The sequence below is a fragment of the Rutidosis leptorrhynchoides genome, chromosome 3 (assembly GCF_046630445.1).
Source record: "Rutidosis leptorrhynchoides isolate AG116_Rl617_1_P2 chromosome 3, CSIRO_AGI_Rlap_v1, whole genome shotgun sequence".
NCBI classification, from domain to species: domain Eukaryota; kingdom Viridiplantae; phylum Streptophyta; class Magnoliopsida; order Asterales; family Asteraceae; genus Rutidosis; species Rutidosis leptorrhynchoides.
The window spans coordinates 687,124,979-687,140,905 of NC_092335.1; the positions used below are offsets into that span (position 1 = coordinate 687,124,979).

General features: G+C 32.3%; 1 protein-coding gene across 1 annotated transcript in view; it reads left to right on the plus strand.

Annotated features, from left to right (window-relative positions):
• LOC139902709 (uncharacterized) overlaps positions 1 to 15,927 on the plus strand; it is a 28,926-nt gene that overhangs the window by 11,256 nt on the left and 1,743 nt on the right. Inside the window, exon 7 of the mRNA XM_071885313.1 lies at positions 14,998 to 15,063. Coding sequence (XP_071741414.1) covers positions 14,998 to 15,063 — 66 coding nt within the window. The remainder of the gene's footprint in view (positions 1 to 14,997; positions 15,064 to 15,927) is intronic.

Genomic DNA, 15,927 nt, shown 5'->3' on the forward strand with positions numbered 1-15,927 from the left:
TGGAGACAACAATTTCGGTTTTTACACCTGATCTTTAATTGCTCGTAGTTACCTTAAAAATTGATTAGATACATTTGTTTAAAAATTTTCAAATTTTCATAAAAACCAATAACTTATTAGTTCTCGAGAATTTATATATTCCCACCCCACACTTAAGATTATGTAATGCCCTCATTACATAAAATCAGATAATAATGTATAAATTTGAGAGGACAAAAAGTGTAGAGTATTTGGAACTTCCTTTGTTAACCGATTTGGATTTTCAAATTGTTTTACCTATGATCATATCCAATGTTTGTATCACAATGTAATTTGATGTTTCGTTTCGTCTAATTGCATTTTCGTCTGTACCTGTCAAAACCATGTTAAAAACACACAAAATATGGGGTTTTAATTCAATCGTACAACACATTTTTTTACCCCACACTATATTTTCTTGCTAATATATAAAAACATTATAAGTTTCAATACACACCAAAAAAATTCTGTTATTACAAACTAATTTTTTTTTCTTTATATATATATATATATATATTTTTTTTTATAACTTATAATCAATTAAATTTAAAATATCTTTTATAGATTTATATTTGTAACGGAAATTCGGTTTTTACACCTGTTCTTTATCCGTTTATAAATCTTAAAAATAAATTTATAAAATTCAATTCATTAATAGTTAAAGTTTTTAATGTTTTTTCTGAAGACAAATTCAAAAATAAAATAAAAACACTCTATTTTTGTGTTAAAGATATTAACATTTTTAATTTTAGAACAAGTACATGAAAAATAAAAGTTTAAACAAATTAAAATACACTCTATATTTTTTTTTTATAACTTAAAATCAATTGAATCTTAAAATATCTTTTAAAAATTTATATTTGTAACGGAAATTCGGTTTTTACACCTGATCTTAATCCGTTTATAAATTTTTAAAGTCAATTTATAAAATTCAATAAATTAAAAGTTTAAAGTTTTTATAGTTTTATCGAAAATAAATAAAATAAAAACAAGTACATGAAAAATAAAAATTAAAATAAATAAAAATTCACTCTATTTTTGTTATATACCCTTAAATCAACTAATTTTCAAACTTAAAACTTTGTTTCCTATCGTCTAGGTAGAGATTAATTTCGGTTGTCAAACCTATCATTATCCACGACAAAGATTTACAAGTTATATATTTTTACGGTTATTGATAAAAGAGTATATTTTTGCAATCTACTATAGACTTTTAGAATTTAACAAATACTCTGTACAATTTTGAAGAATGAAAATTCAGTTGTGAAACCTAACATTTTCATTTTCAAAGAAACAAGTTAAACTCAAGGCGTTTCACCTCAATTTAGTAGAAAGAATTTTTTTTTTTTTTTTTTTATTTTGTTTTCGTGATTTACTATTTAAATGATATCTTAAAAATTTAACAATTAATTTCGTGCAATTTGAACAACAATAATTCAGTTTTAACACTTTAACATTATCGTTTTCAATGAAAACAGGTTAAATTCAAGTTTAATCAATTTTAAATAGTAGATCTTTTTATAAAACTCACTGCAAACAAATATAAACCAAAATACACACAAAATAAAAAATAAAAATAAAATATGCACATACATACAATCGACGAGAAAAAGAATTAGATAGTGAACCCACGTTGACTCGCCTCGTAGTCGAGTCGTGAAATTTCGCTTCCCATTGCCTCGTAGGCGTAACCTCGTGGGTTTAAGAGGTTTTTTTCTAAACATTTGAAAGGCCCTTCTCGGCATAAAGTTACGTACTCGAAATTAGAGTCCGTTTGGTTCTTTGGGCAATCTCCGGAGTGAGCCGGTTTTCCACATTTTTCACATTTACCCAATTGACGTGCTCGACGTCTCTTAGCGCATTTTGATTTGCCTTTTCCATAATTTTTCTCATTATAATCTTGTCTCTCTTCTTTTCTCGTCGCATCGCATCTTTTCTTAATATCTAACACCACATCCCTTGGTAAAATCTTATCGCACATTAAAATGAAATGGTTGTAGATATATTGACTCCGCATCTTGAAAATAAAAAAATAAATACAAACCAAAAGAAATTAAAAAGGTAGAATGGAGGGAGAAGACTAGTTCTTTAGGGTCTGCTAGGGAAAGACCAATCTAACCCCACTCTTAAAGATAAAAAATAATACAAATCGAGAATGGAGTTTAAAACCTTAGAGTTACCCTGAATTTATTTGTCCTTAGGGTAGAATGTGGCTTCGTCTCTTTCCGTAGTGTTGATCCCTTCAAAGTATAGTTTTAGTCGATGACCGTTCACCTTGAAAGTTCCACCGTCTTTACCGTATAATTCTGCATATCCAGATGGAAAAACCTGTTTTATTATATATGGCCCAGTCCATCGGGATCTTAGTTTCCCGGGTGAAAACTTAAAACGTGATTGGAAGACTAATACTTTATCTCCCTGTTCAAATTCTTTCTTTTCTTTTAATCGTGCATCGTGCCATCTTTTAGTTTTCTCTTTATATGTTTTAGAGTTTTCATATGCTTGTAGTCTTAATTCATCTAATTCATTAAGTTGTAAGAATCGGTTTTCTCCGGCTTGCACAAGGTCGGTGTTACATTCTCTTAAAGCCCAATATGCCTTGTGTTCGACTTCGACAGGTAGATGACATGCCTTACCATAAACTAATCGGAAAGGTGTAGTACCAATTGGCGTTTTAAATGCGGTTCTAAATGCCCACAGCGCATCATCTAGCTTTCGATGCCAGATTTTTGGATTGTTTTTTACCGTTCTTTCTAAAATTCGTTTAAGACCTCGATTCGTGTTTTCAACTTGGCCACTCGTTTGAGGGTGGTAAGAAGTTGAGAAACGATGATTAACTCCGTACTTTTTAAGCACTCTCTCGAGTAATTGATTTGTAAAATGAGTTCCACGATCACTGATTAATGCCTTTGGAATCCCAAAACGTGAGAAAAGGTTTTTAAGAAAGCTGACAACAACTCGAGCATCGTTAGTGGGTAGGGCTTTTGCTTCAGCCCATTTAGAAACGTAATCGACTGCTACGAGAATGTATTTACATTTGTTAGAAGCGGGGAATGGACCCATGAAGTCAATACCCCAAATGTCAAATACTTCGCATACTAGGATGCTTTGTTGTGGCATTTCGTCTCTCTTGGAGATATTTCCAGATCTTTGACAAGAATCACATGTTTTAACCATGTGGTGTGCATCTTTGAAAATAGTTGGCCAATAAAAGCCTGAGTCAAAGACCTTTTTAGCTGTGTAGCTAGGTCCGAAATGACCACCAGCTGGGCCTTGATGACAGTGCTCCAATATTTGTTGAGCTTCTTTACCATATACGCATCGGCGGATAACTTGATCCGCTCCTATTCGAAAAAGATTAGGGTTTTCCCAGAAGTAAAACTTTAAGTCAGCAAAGAATTTCTTCTTTTGCTGGTACGTTTGGTTTTTAATTAATACTCCTGCAGCAAGATAGTTTGCAAAATCAGCAAACCATGGAACTTCAAATTCGGTTTCTATTCTCATTAGAAACTCATCGGGAAAAGTGTCATGAATAACTGACTCGTCTAGTTTTTCTAGGTCGGGATTCTCAAGACGAGACAAGTGATCAGCAGCGAGATTTTCAGCACCCTTTTTATCCTTGATTTCTATATCAAATTCTTGTAAGAGAAGAATCCAACGTATTAATCTAGGCTTTGCATCTTGTTTCTTGAACAAGTACTTTAGGGCTGAATGATCGGTAAAAACAATCGTTTTGGATAACACAAGATACGATCTAAATTTATCGAAAGAAAATACAATTGCAAGGAGTTCTTTTTCGGTAGTTGTATAGTTAATTTGTGCTCCTGTTAGTGTTTTACTTGCATAATATATTGGTTGAAATTTCTTATCTTGGCGTTGTCCTAAAACGGCTCCTAGTGCGAAATCACTAGCATCACACATTAGTTCGAATGGTTTGGACCAATCGGGAGATACTATGATAGGTGCATTCGTAAGTTTATCTTTTAGAATGGAGAAAGCTTGTAAGCATTCGTCATTGAAATCGAATGTACTATCTTTCTCAAGAAGTTTAGTCATGGGTCGAGCGATTTTGGAAAAGTCCTTTATGAATCGTCGATAGAATCCCGCATGACCTAAGAAACTACGAATTCCTTTAACGTTAGTTGGAGGAGGAAGCTTTGAGATTACATCAATCTTAGCTTTGTCTACTTCCATTCCATCTCGAGAAATCTTGTGTCCTAAAACAATGCCTTCCTTCACCATGAAGTGGCATTTTTCCCAATTTAAAACAAGATTTGATTCCTCGCAACGAATTAACATTAGCTCGAGGTTTGAAAGGCATGAATCGAAGGAGTCTCCAAAAACAGAGAAATCGTCCATGAAGACTTCCATACTTCCTTCTATCATGTCATGAAATATTGCCATCATACACCTTTGGAAGGTGCCTGGCGCATTGCATAATCCGAACGGCATTCGTCGGTATGCGAAGGTACCAAATGGACAAGTAAAAGTTGTCTTGTCTTGGTCTTTTGGATCAATGGGAATTTGAAAATAACCGGAGAATCCATCAAGGAAACAATAGTACTCTTTTCCCGCTAAACGTTCTAGCATTTGGTCAATATAAGGAAGTGGGAAATGATCTTTCCTTGTGGCGTCATTTAAACGACGGTAGTCTATACAGACTCTCCAACCAGTGACTGTCCTCGTAGGAACGAGTTCATCTTTATCATTAAGGATGACAGTTGTACCCCCTTTCTTGGGTACTACTTGAACAGGACTAATCCACGGACTATCAGATATAGGGTATATTAACCCGGCATCAAGTAACTTGATAACCTCCTTCTTGACAACTTCTTTCATGTTAGGGTTTAACCTTCGTTGCCTTTGTACCACGGGTTTAAAATCTTCTTCCATTAGAATCTTATGAGTACAATAAGCTGGGTTAATCCCAGGAATATCGGTTGTTTTCCAAGCAATTGCCCTTTTGTGAGCTTTTAGAACGGACATTAACCTACCCTTTTCGTCATCGGAGAGTTTTGATGAAATTATAACGGGTAATTGTGACGTACCTTGGAGATAAGCATACTCCAAATGTTCCGGTAATTCTTTAAGTTCTAAGGTTGGTGGTTCTTCCAAGGAAGATTTTATTCGGAACCTATTATCATCGGTAATTTCTTCAAAGGGTTCATCTTCCTTGAGAATTTCTTCCTCAATGTCATCTTCATCGATGACTACCTTCAACAATTCTTCAAGTTCAACCTCGACATCAAATTCTTCACTTTCACCCGTCGAGGTTAAATCCGAGGTGTCTACATTTAGTAATTCTTGCAATTCTTTTTCAACACAACAATCCACAATGTCTACCTTATAAACTTCGTCATCGGAGGAGATAGGTTGTTTCATAGCTTTATCAATGTTTAAGGTAACTCTATCTTCCCCTACACCTAGACTAAGTTTTTTATCTTTAACACGCACAATCGCGTCAGCGGTATTTAGAAAAGGTCGCCCTAGAATTAAGGGAACCTTGCTATCTTCTTCCATTTCAAGGACAACGAAATCGGCAGGAAAAATTAAATGATTAACTTTAACCGGTAGGTTTTCGGCAATACCAATAGGATAGTTAAAAGTTCTATCGGCTAGGCGTATACACATCCTAGTTGGTTTTAGATCACCTAGGTTTAGTTTTAAGTATAGGGAGTGTGGCATAAGATTAATACTTGCCCCTAAGTCAGCTAATGCATCGTACATTACTGAATCTCCCATCAGACACGGAATAATGAAACTACCAGGATCTCCAAGTTTCGGTGGCATCTTTTGCTTTTGCAAAATTGCTGAGCATTCCTCATTGAGGAATGTGGTTGAAACTTCTTCATATTTACCTTTATCGGCTATGAGATCCTTGATAAACCTTCCATAATTTGGCATACCCGCAAGAACATCTACAAGTGGTACATTGATACAAATTTGCTTAATCATTTCGGAAAACTTGTTGTACTGTGCTTGTAATTTATCTTTCTTCAAACGTTGTGGGTATGGAATTGGATGTTTGTATTCTTTTAATGGCGGTTGAGTTTTAGGTGCACTTGTGGTTGGCACTTTATCCTCTTCCACGGAAGACTCTTTTTCGTTAGGAATAGAAACACGAGCAGGAGGTTTTGGAATATCGGGGTTAATGGTTAACCCACTTTTCGTAGTTATGGAATTTACTTGCTCATTCCTTGTTTGACTGTTGTTGGGATTCACTTGAGTATTTGAGGGGAGAGTACCAGGCGGTCTCTCTGCTAGTAACTGTGAAATCCTTCCAACATCTCTTTCTAAATTCTGAATCGTAGCTTGTTGATTTCGAATTTGCTGATTTTGAAGTTCCGCGGTTTGCTCGTTCCTAACCATAAAATCTCTCAAGAGATCTTCTAAACCGGATTTCTTCTCGGGTTGTGGTTGTGTAAGTGCTAATTGTTGTGGTTGTGGTTGATTGTGTTGGAAATTATTTTGATAAATTCGTTGAGGTTGATTACGGTTGTTTAGGTTATTATAACCTGGTGGTGGATTTCTTTGAATTTGATTTTGATTTTGATTTGGGTAATTTCGGTTATTTTGGTAACCTGGATTTCCTCCTTGATAGTTATTATTATTTGAACCTGAAGGTCCTCCTATTTGATAGCTGTTGATAGGAGGATATCTTCGGTTATTTGCTTCTATTGCTGGAAAATCGCTAAAATTCATTTCACCTTTTCGCAAGTAACCTAAGAAATTTGCTTGCTCTTCCATTGTTGCTTGATTACAATCTTTAGTAAGATGGGGACCTTGGCATAGTTCACATCCTACTCTGATAGCATGCATTTCCTTGGTTACTTTCTCAATTTGTCTGGCTTGATTTGCCATTTGAACTTTTAAAGAAGCAATTTCATCATTGCTTTCGATATTAGCAACGGTTGATGATCTAGAGAATTCTATCTCTTGATGCCAATTATGAGAATGGGACGCTAATTCAGCAATGATTGTATGAGCGTCTTCAGGTGTTTTCTTCATAACCGATCCTCCGGCTGCAACATCTATATCTTTTCTAGTTGCTACATTGACTCCTTTATAAAATATACAAACTTTTTGAAATGTACTCAACCCGTGTTGAGGACATATTCGAAGCATTTTATTGAATCGAGTCCAAGCTTCATAAAGAGTTTCATTAGGTTTTTGTTTAAAGTGATTTATATCGCTTTGTAATTTTGCTGCTTTTGAAGCAGGAAAGAATTCTGACAAAAATTTGTCCATCATATCATTCCAATCTTCAATATAGCCTTCAGGTAATGAGTCTAACCAATCTCTAGCTTCATCTTTTAATGACCATGGAAAGATTCTTAAACATGCGACATCATCGGTGACATCCTTAATTTTGAATAGTTTGCAAATGCTTACAAACTTACGAAGATGCTCGTTAGCATCCTCGTTTGGAGCTCCACCGAATTGGCATGTGTTAGTTACCATGTGTAAAAATTGACCTTTTATTTCAAAGCCATCAGTCATCTCGGGTTGGATGATTGCGTGGCCTTGACCTTTTCTTGTGGCCTTCATTAATGCTTCCATCGTTAAATTTGTGTCAGCCATTTCTTCTTCTTCTTTAATAATTGGCTCTATGATTGGTTGAATTATTGGTTTAGAATCGGATTCTAAGGAAAGTGATTCTAAATTCTTAGCAAGAGTTTCTACGTCTTGAGCTCTTAAGCGTTCGTGAAGTTTTCTTTCGGGTTCAGGATGTGAAGGTGTTAATTCAGCGTTGGAGGAACGTAAGTTCATACATTAATTTATTTTATGAAATCACAACACTAAAGGTTTACCTAAGGTTACCTACTTGTTTCTTTGGGAAATTGTACAAAGAACTAAAGGATTTATTCAAAAACTTTGAACTTTCTTGGAAATGAATTTCCTCGAGAGGATCGAATAACATAAAAACAATGATAAAAACCCTTAAACAAACAGATTTTCCTTCTGATTTTGCCCACGTTTCGAATAGCCAAAAGATGCAGCAGAGGGGCAGGATCCTTCAAAGACCAATAAAATTGGTGATCCAACAACCCGGTCCACGTACAAATCCAACTACTACTACGAATCAGAAAAATTATCTATTTATTTAACTGCCAACTCCCCGGCAGCGGCGCCAAAAAGTTGATGTTGCGAAACGTAACCTTTATTTTGAACGGATTTGAGTTATTTTGTTACACGAATTTATTTCTTGTATATATGGTGTTTTAATGAATTCAGGTTGATTTCACACATATATAGGTAACTGGTCCTATCCGCGTAGTTTAGTTTTATAGGTAAATCTGATTCGTTCCACAGGGAGATGGAGTGTTTAATGGTTTTTAATAGTCTTTGATGTTAAACTAATTTAAAGGGGGTTTTGTATTTGGAATTTATAATATAACAATAATGGAAAATAACTTAACTAATTTACTTCATAAATAAAATTACAAGATTACAAGATTTAACTTAAAAAGGAACTAAATGAAATTATACTAATTATGATTCAACAATTTTATTACTAAATGATAATTAATTAAAACAATAACTTTTAATAAAACTATATGATTAGAATTTTGTTTTGAGCAATTATAATATAAATTTATTTAAATTAACTAAATGACATGTTTTAATTAAAATTAATATAAACTAATAGGAATTATAATAATTAACTAATTATAAGCTAATTACTAATTTTAAATTATATTAATACTAATTATAAGATTAAAACATTCTAACCTAATTATAACCTAATTATAACCTAATATAAATTAATAAACTAATTATAATAATATTCTATTCAAAACCCTAATTTTGACCTAAATTATATGAAACCCTAAATTTTAACCTAAAATATATGAAACCCTAAATTTTAACCTAAACTATATGAAACCCTAAATTACATGATATGTTAATTATTCGGAGTGATATGTTTAATTATACGGAGTGATATTTTTTTTTTTTAGTGAATAATAATAATACGTAAATAATAATGATAATAATGATTTTACAATATATATAAAAAAAAGAGTGTTTACTTAAATGTGTCACCCCTAGGTCCATGGATTGTTTTAAGTTAAGCTCGTATAAAAATGTTTAGTAATAAACTTATATTTTTCTTTCGAATAAATATAAAGTTTTGACAAACTAAATTAAATCTAATTTTCACCGGATTTTATTTAGTTAGTTACTAGTCCCTAAGTATTTAAATTGAGACCCAACCCAGTTTTGACCTTCGCCAAAACCCAAATCATAACGGTTTCCCTTTTTACAATTTCACTATTATATGACTAGTGATATTACCCAAACCACCGAACTTTATTTTTAATTTAGTGTTAGTAAATTATTCATAAGCTCGTCTAAATCACTTTTAATGTTGAAGCTTAATTTATATAAATAAAAATAACTTTCGTTATTTTTATCTCATAAATTAAGTGACAGGGGTTAAATATCCAATTACATAATAATGGTTCATTTAATTAGGCTCAATATTAAAAACACTTAAGTTACATTTTTATTTTGCAAATGATAACAATCCATTTCACTAGGGGCTCTACATCTAAGCAAACACTAGGAAAATTTAGCTACTCATTATGCTAGGGTAAACATAAAAATAAAAATATACAAACATAATAATAACGATAAAAATTGATAACGATAATTTTAACGGAATATACTTACTAAAAATTCTTCACTTTCATTAACTTCAAATGGTAGAAAATTACAATAACAACACCCTTTCACGCGTACAATAATACCCTTAATCACGAACAATACACCCCTTAAAACTGAAACTATCCTAAAAATTGAACCTTGAAACTGAAATTAATACGAAGTACTTGGTAAAAATAAAAAGATAATAATAGTTGTGTGGTATCTCTCCTTTTTCCTCTACGTACTCTAAAATGTATGTGTGTATGTTGTATGGATTTTTGCACCAACTCTTGGAAATCTCTCTCTCTTTTTGTTGACTACTGGCTCTCTGACTACTTTCTAAATTATGTGTCTCTCTTCAAAATATGTGTACCTCTTTATATATCCTCCATCCTTCACAATATATCCCATATTTTATTAGAAGAGTAGTAGGTGTACTTGAGTATACACCTCTTTTAATTCTGTACAGCTGAAAAGCACTGAAGTTGTAATATTAAATTCAAAAGGCAACCGTCCCATTTTCTTTTGTTCAAGTACTCCGCATTATAGATAGATGGATGATTAAACAAAGAACTCAACTGCTCCTCCTTTTTGATGTAAAGCTCATCTTTCATAATTCTCTTATTCTCTTAGATTTAATTTAATACATAAAGCAACAACACAAACCTAATGTATTATTATTTTTTATTCATCATGGGTTTGAGTCATATGCAATTCATCTTTGGTAGGTCGACAAAATACCTATGCTTCGTGGGCTTGTACCTCATGTTCTGTTGCTTGTACATTCTCGTGTTTTGACATATTCTTCATTCTTCGCTCTTCGTCATTCACTTTTATTTATTTGTACAATTACAACCGAAAAGTGATACAAATACAAATACAAACTTATTATTTTGGACCGATATTGCGACTAAATATATGTTCATTTTGAGCAATATCAAAATACCCTACACTTAAACATTGCTTGTCCTCAAGCAATTACATCTTTTAAACAGAATTGGAACATTACATATTTTTCCTTATCGAACATTAAATCACACAACACACGCTACACGAAATGAAACACACGCTATATGGAATAAGTTGGAAACACTACACAATTTTTATTGAATCACACGCACACCACACGAAATGAAAACACACGCTTTATGAAATGAATTGGAAACGCCACAATTTTATTGGATCACACACACACACCACACGAAATGAAAATCCTGGCAACAGAAACAAAGTTGAAACTCGTGATTAGGGTTTAAAAATTTGGATCCTTAGGGAAAATTGGACCTTGTGAAAACGTTTTATGATTTTATAAAATGTCATGCTAGTTTTTATACTAGACACGTTTTCCGGTTTTAACCTCAAATTCCGGTTGAGGGTAACTGAAAACCGAAGTCTCAGTCGGCGATAAGCAAGCTATTCGCCCCCATGATTGTAGTATCATGGAACTTGAAGCCGAATGTCCAAAAATAGTTTTACACAATATAATTCATAAAATAGCATAAGTTTTAGAACAAAATTATATCGTGTCCAAATATCATCGGTGAACCATGAGTTTGCACACCTCAATTTGTTATGGCATATGTATGTTGACCGCGGTCAAACATAGATGCGGTTGATCTTTACGGAGATCATCCATCTGGGGATTAGATTCATTAGTCTTAAAAGCTAATTTGCATTGTGCCCCCCCATTGTACGAGACAGATCCATCTCATGGTTAGGATAAGTCTGACCACCAAAAACCCTGTTTGATGCTGAGGTGAGGTGGATTTCCAGCCGATGATAGAGATGACTTTTCAAGACTTTTCGTCAACCTACAGCTGTTCTGGACTACACCTTCTAACATAAGTTAGCAAGTGTGTCAATTCGGAAGACTTTACTTCCTTACGGGATGGATTTGATTCATCCTATATTACTCGTGATAATGGAATATTCAGGTTTATACATTCTGTAGCAATGATATCTGCAATAAACTTCAAAGAAACATGTGATAAATGGTTCTCAATATAAGGATTTATAAATTCTTGTTATAAATGGTTTTCTTTTATAAGTTTTAAACAAATAAACTTATGTATTTTTAATGTATGGAGACAACAATTTCGGTTTTTACACCTGATCTTTAATTGCTCGTAGTTACCTTAAAAATTGATTAGATACATTTGTTTAAAAATTTTCAAATTTTCATAAAAACCAATAACTTATTAGTTCTCGAGAATTTATATATTCCCACCCCACACTTAAGATTATGTAATGCCCTCATTACATAAAATCAGATAATAATGTATAAATTTGAGAGGACAAAAAGTGTAGAGTATTTGGAACTTCCTTTGTTAACCGATTTGGATTTTCAAATTGTTTTACCTATGATCATATCCAATGTTTGTATCACAATGTAATTTGATGTTTCGTTTCGTCTAATTGCATTTTCGTCTGTACCTGTCAAAACCATGTTAAAAACACACAAAATATGGGGTTTTAATTCAATCGTACAACACATTTTTTTACCCCACACTATATTTTCTTGCTAATATATAAAAACATTATAAGTTTCAATACACACCAAAAAAATTCTGTTATTACAAACTAATTTTTTTTTCTTTATATATATATATATATATATTTTTTTTTATAACTTATAATCAATTAAATTTAAAATATCTTTTATAGATTTATATTTGTAACAGAAATTCGGTTTTTACACCTGTTCTTTATCCGTTTATAAATCTTAAAAATAAATTTATAAAATTCAATTCATTAATAGTTAAAGTTTTTAATGTTTTTTCTGAAGACAAATTCAAAAATAAAATAAAAACACTCTATTTTTGTGTTAAAGATATTAACATTTTTAATTTTAGAACAAGTACATGAAAAATAAAAGTTTAAACAAATTAAAATACACTCTATATTTTTTTTTTATAACTTAAAATCAATTGAATCTTAAAATATCTTTTAAAAATTTATATTTGTAACGGAAATTCGGTTTTTACACCTGATCTTAATCCGTTTATAAATTTTTAAAGTCAATTTATAAAATTCAATAAATTAAAAGTTTAAAGTTTTTATAGTTTTATCGAAAATAAATAAAATAAAAACAAGTACATGAAAAATAAAAATTAAAATAAATAAAAATTCACTCTATTTTTGTTATATACCCTTAAATCAACTAATTTTCAAACTTAAAACTTTGTTTCCTATCGTCTAGGTAGAGATTAATTTCGGTTGTCAAACCTATCATTATCCACGACAAAGATTTACAAGTTATATATTTTTACGGTTATTGATAAAAGAGTATATTTTTGCAATCTACTATAGACTTTTAGAATTTAACAAATACTCTGTACAATTTTGAAGAATGAAAATTCAGTTGTGAAACCTAACATTTTCATTTTCAAAGAAACAAGTTAAACTCAAGGCGTTTCACCTCAATTTAGTAGAAAGAAATTTTTTTTTTTTTTTTATTTTGTTTTCGTGATTTACTATTTAAATGATATCTTAAAAATTTAACAATTAATTTCGTGCAATTTGAACAACAATAATTCAGTTTTAACACTTTAACATTATCGTTTTCAATGAAAACAGGTTAAATTCAAGTTTAATCAATTTTAAATAGTAGATCTTTTTATAAAACTCACTGCAAACAAATATAAACCAAAATACACACAAAATAAAAAATAAAAATAAAATATGCACATACATACAATCGACGAGAAAAAGAATTAGATAGTGAACCCACGTTGACTCGCCTCGTAGTCGAGTCGTGAAATTTCGCTTCCCATTGCCTCGTAGGCGTAACCTCGTGGGTTTAAGAGGTTTTTTTCTAAACATTTGAAAGGCCCTTCTCGGCATAAAGTTACGTACTCGAAATTAGAGTCCGTTTGGTTCTTTGGGCAATCTCCGGAGTGAGCCGGTTTTCCACATTTTTCACATTTACCCAATTGACGTGCTCGACGTCTCTTAGCGCATTTTGATTTGCCTTTTCCATAATTTTTCTCATTATAATCTTGTCTCTCTTCTTTTCTCGTCGCATCGCATCTTTTCTTAATATCTAACACCACATCCCTTGGTAAAATCTTATCGCACATTAAAATGAAATGGTTGTAGATATATTGACTCCGCATCTTGAAAATAAAAAAATAAATACAAACCAAAAGAAATTAAAAAGGTAGAATGGAGGGAGAAGACTAGTTCTTTAGGGTCTGCTAGGGAAAGACCAATCTAACCCCACTCTTAAAGATAAAAAATAATACAAATCGAGAATGGAGTTTAAAACCTTAGAGTTACCCTGAATTTATTTGTCCTTAGGGTAGAATGTGGCTTCGTCTCTTTCCGTAGTGTTGATCCCTTCAAAGTATAGTTTTAGTCGATGACCGTTCACCTTGAAAGTTCCACCGTCTTTACCGTATAATTCTGCATATCCAGATGGAAAAACCTGTTTTATTATATATGGCCCAGTCCATCGGGATCTTAGTTTCCCGGGTGAAAACTTAAAACGTGATTGGAAGACTAATACTTTATCTCCCTGTTCAAATTCTTTCTTTTCTTTTAATCGTGCATCGTGCCATCTTTTAGTTTTCTCTTTATATGTTTTAGAGTTTTCATATGCTTGTAGTCTTAATTCATCTAATTCATTAAGTTGTAAGAATCGGTTTTCTCCGGCTTGCACAAGGTCGGTGTTACATTCTCTTAAAGCCCAATATGCCTTGTGTTCGACTTCGACAGGTAGATGACATGCCTTACCATAAACTAATCGGAAAGGTGTAGTACCAATTGGCGTTTTAAATGCGGTTCTAAATGCCCACAGCGCATCATCTAGCTTTCGATGCCAGATTTCGAAATTTTAGTGTAAAAATTTAGATTTTTTTCATTTTGCCCCAAACCCAAAAGCCATTTGCCCCAAACCCAAAAGCCATTTGCCCCAAAACCTACATAATTTGCCTCAAAACCTTCAAATTTTGCCCACAATTCTCTAAATTTTGCCCCAAAACCTTCATATTTTGCCCACAAACCTTCAAATTTTATCCAAAAACCTCAAAATTTTGCCTAAAAACCTCCAATTTTTGTCTCAAAAACTCCGTATTTTGCCCAAAAAAGTTGCTACGGTTTTAAAAAAAAATTTCGCCCCCGGTGAAGAAAAATCCTGCTTCCGCCACTGATCATATCATACTTGTTACATACTATGTTTTGCTAACCTATGATTTTAATAACTGAAATTTCAACATCTATCACCTCTACCATTGCTTTAATAATCATTCATAAACAGGTTTATGAGGAGGAAGGTCTTTTTATATCTTATTTTTTATCAACATTTTTATTTTATGTTTTGTCATTGTGCAGGTAAGGACAATCACAAAATAGCAGCCAAATTGATTCACCTCAAGAAAAAGCACAAAGCTATAAAAGGTTTTTTTTTTTTTTTTTAATACTTCTTCTCCTCGATCAATATTGCAGTAACATTTTATTATTTTTTTTATTAAAAAACAAAGATTAAAAAAAAGTGTCGGCTGTTGTATGTAATGGGGATATGGAGTGAAAGACCTTTTAAACCTTAGACCAGAGGTGAAGTTGAGCCACATTTATCCTGCCGCGCGATTGGGTTCAATAGATCCCACTTGACATAGTCTTTAGTATAGTTATAGTTTATAGTATTAATATTAATATTAATATTAATATTAATATTAATTTACATAAATTCTCCAACAAACAGCTAAATGTAGGGTTTGTCCCTTAACTAGATATATATAACCGACTATTGTTTTTATGTACATCTTTTTAAAGGTTTCCATACCAAACAATATTTTTTACTCTGTTGTACGCGGTCTAACCCGGTTATCTTTTGACCCTTTCCATGGCCCACCCCTGGACATGCTTTTACCAAGGTTTGACATGAGACCTTTTAAGAGGATATTAGGACCCCCAACTACTAGCCTATATGTATGTTGGGATGGTTTATATCTGTCTATCCACACACACACACACACACACACGCACGATTCTTACTTAGGAAAGTGTTACATTGTGGCGGTTTACACAATAGGTAAATGCAAGCTGCTTTATCGTGAGATTGAGTCGCAAATACCAAAAGGTTGGATGATATGATATGATATGATAGAATCTAATTTAATCGTTTTAATCTCTTATAGATTGCTTACTCTTGTCTCTACTATTTATATCACTTTGTGTATTTTCTTTGGATTCAATTCTATTAGTTTATCATTAGTGTAATTGTGTATGCCAGTTTTTAACTTTACAAGATCACAATTCATG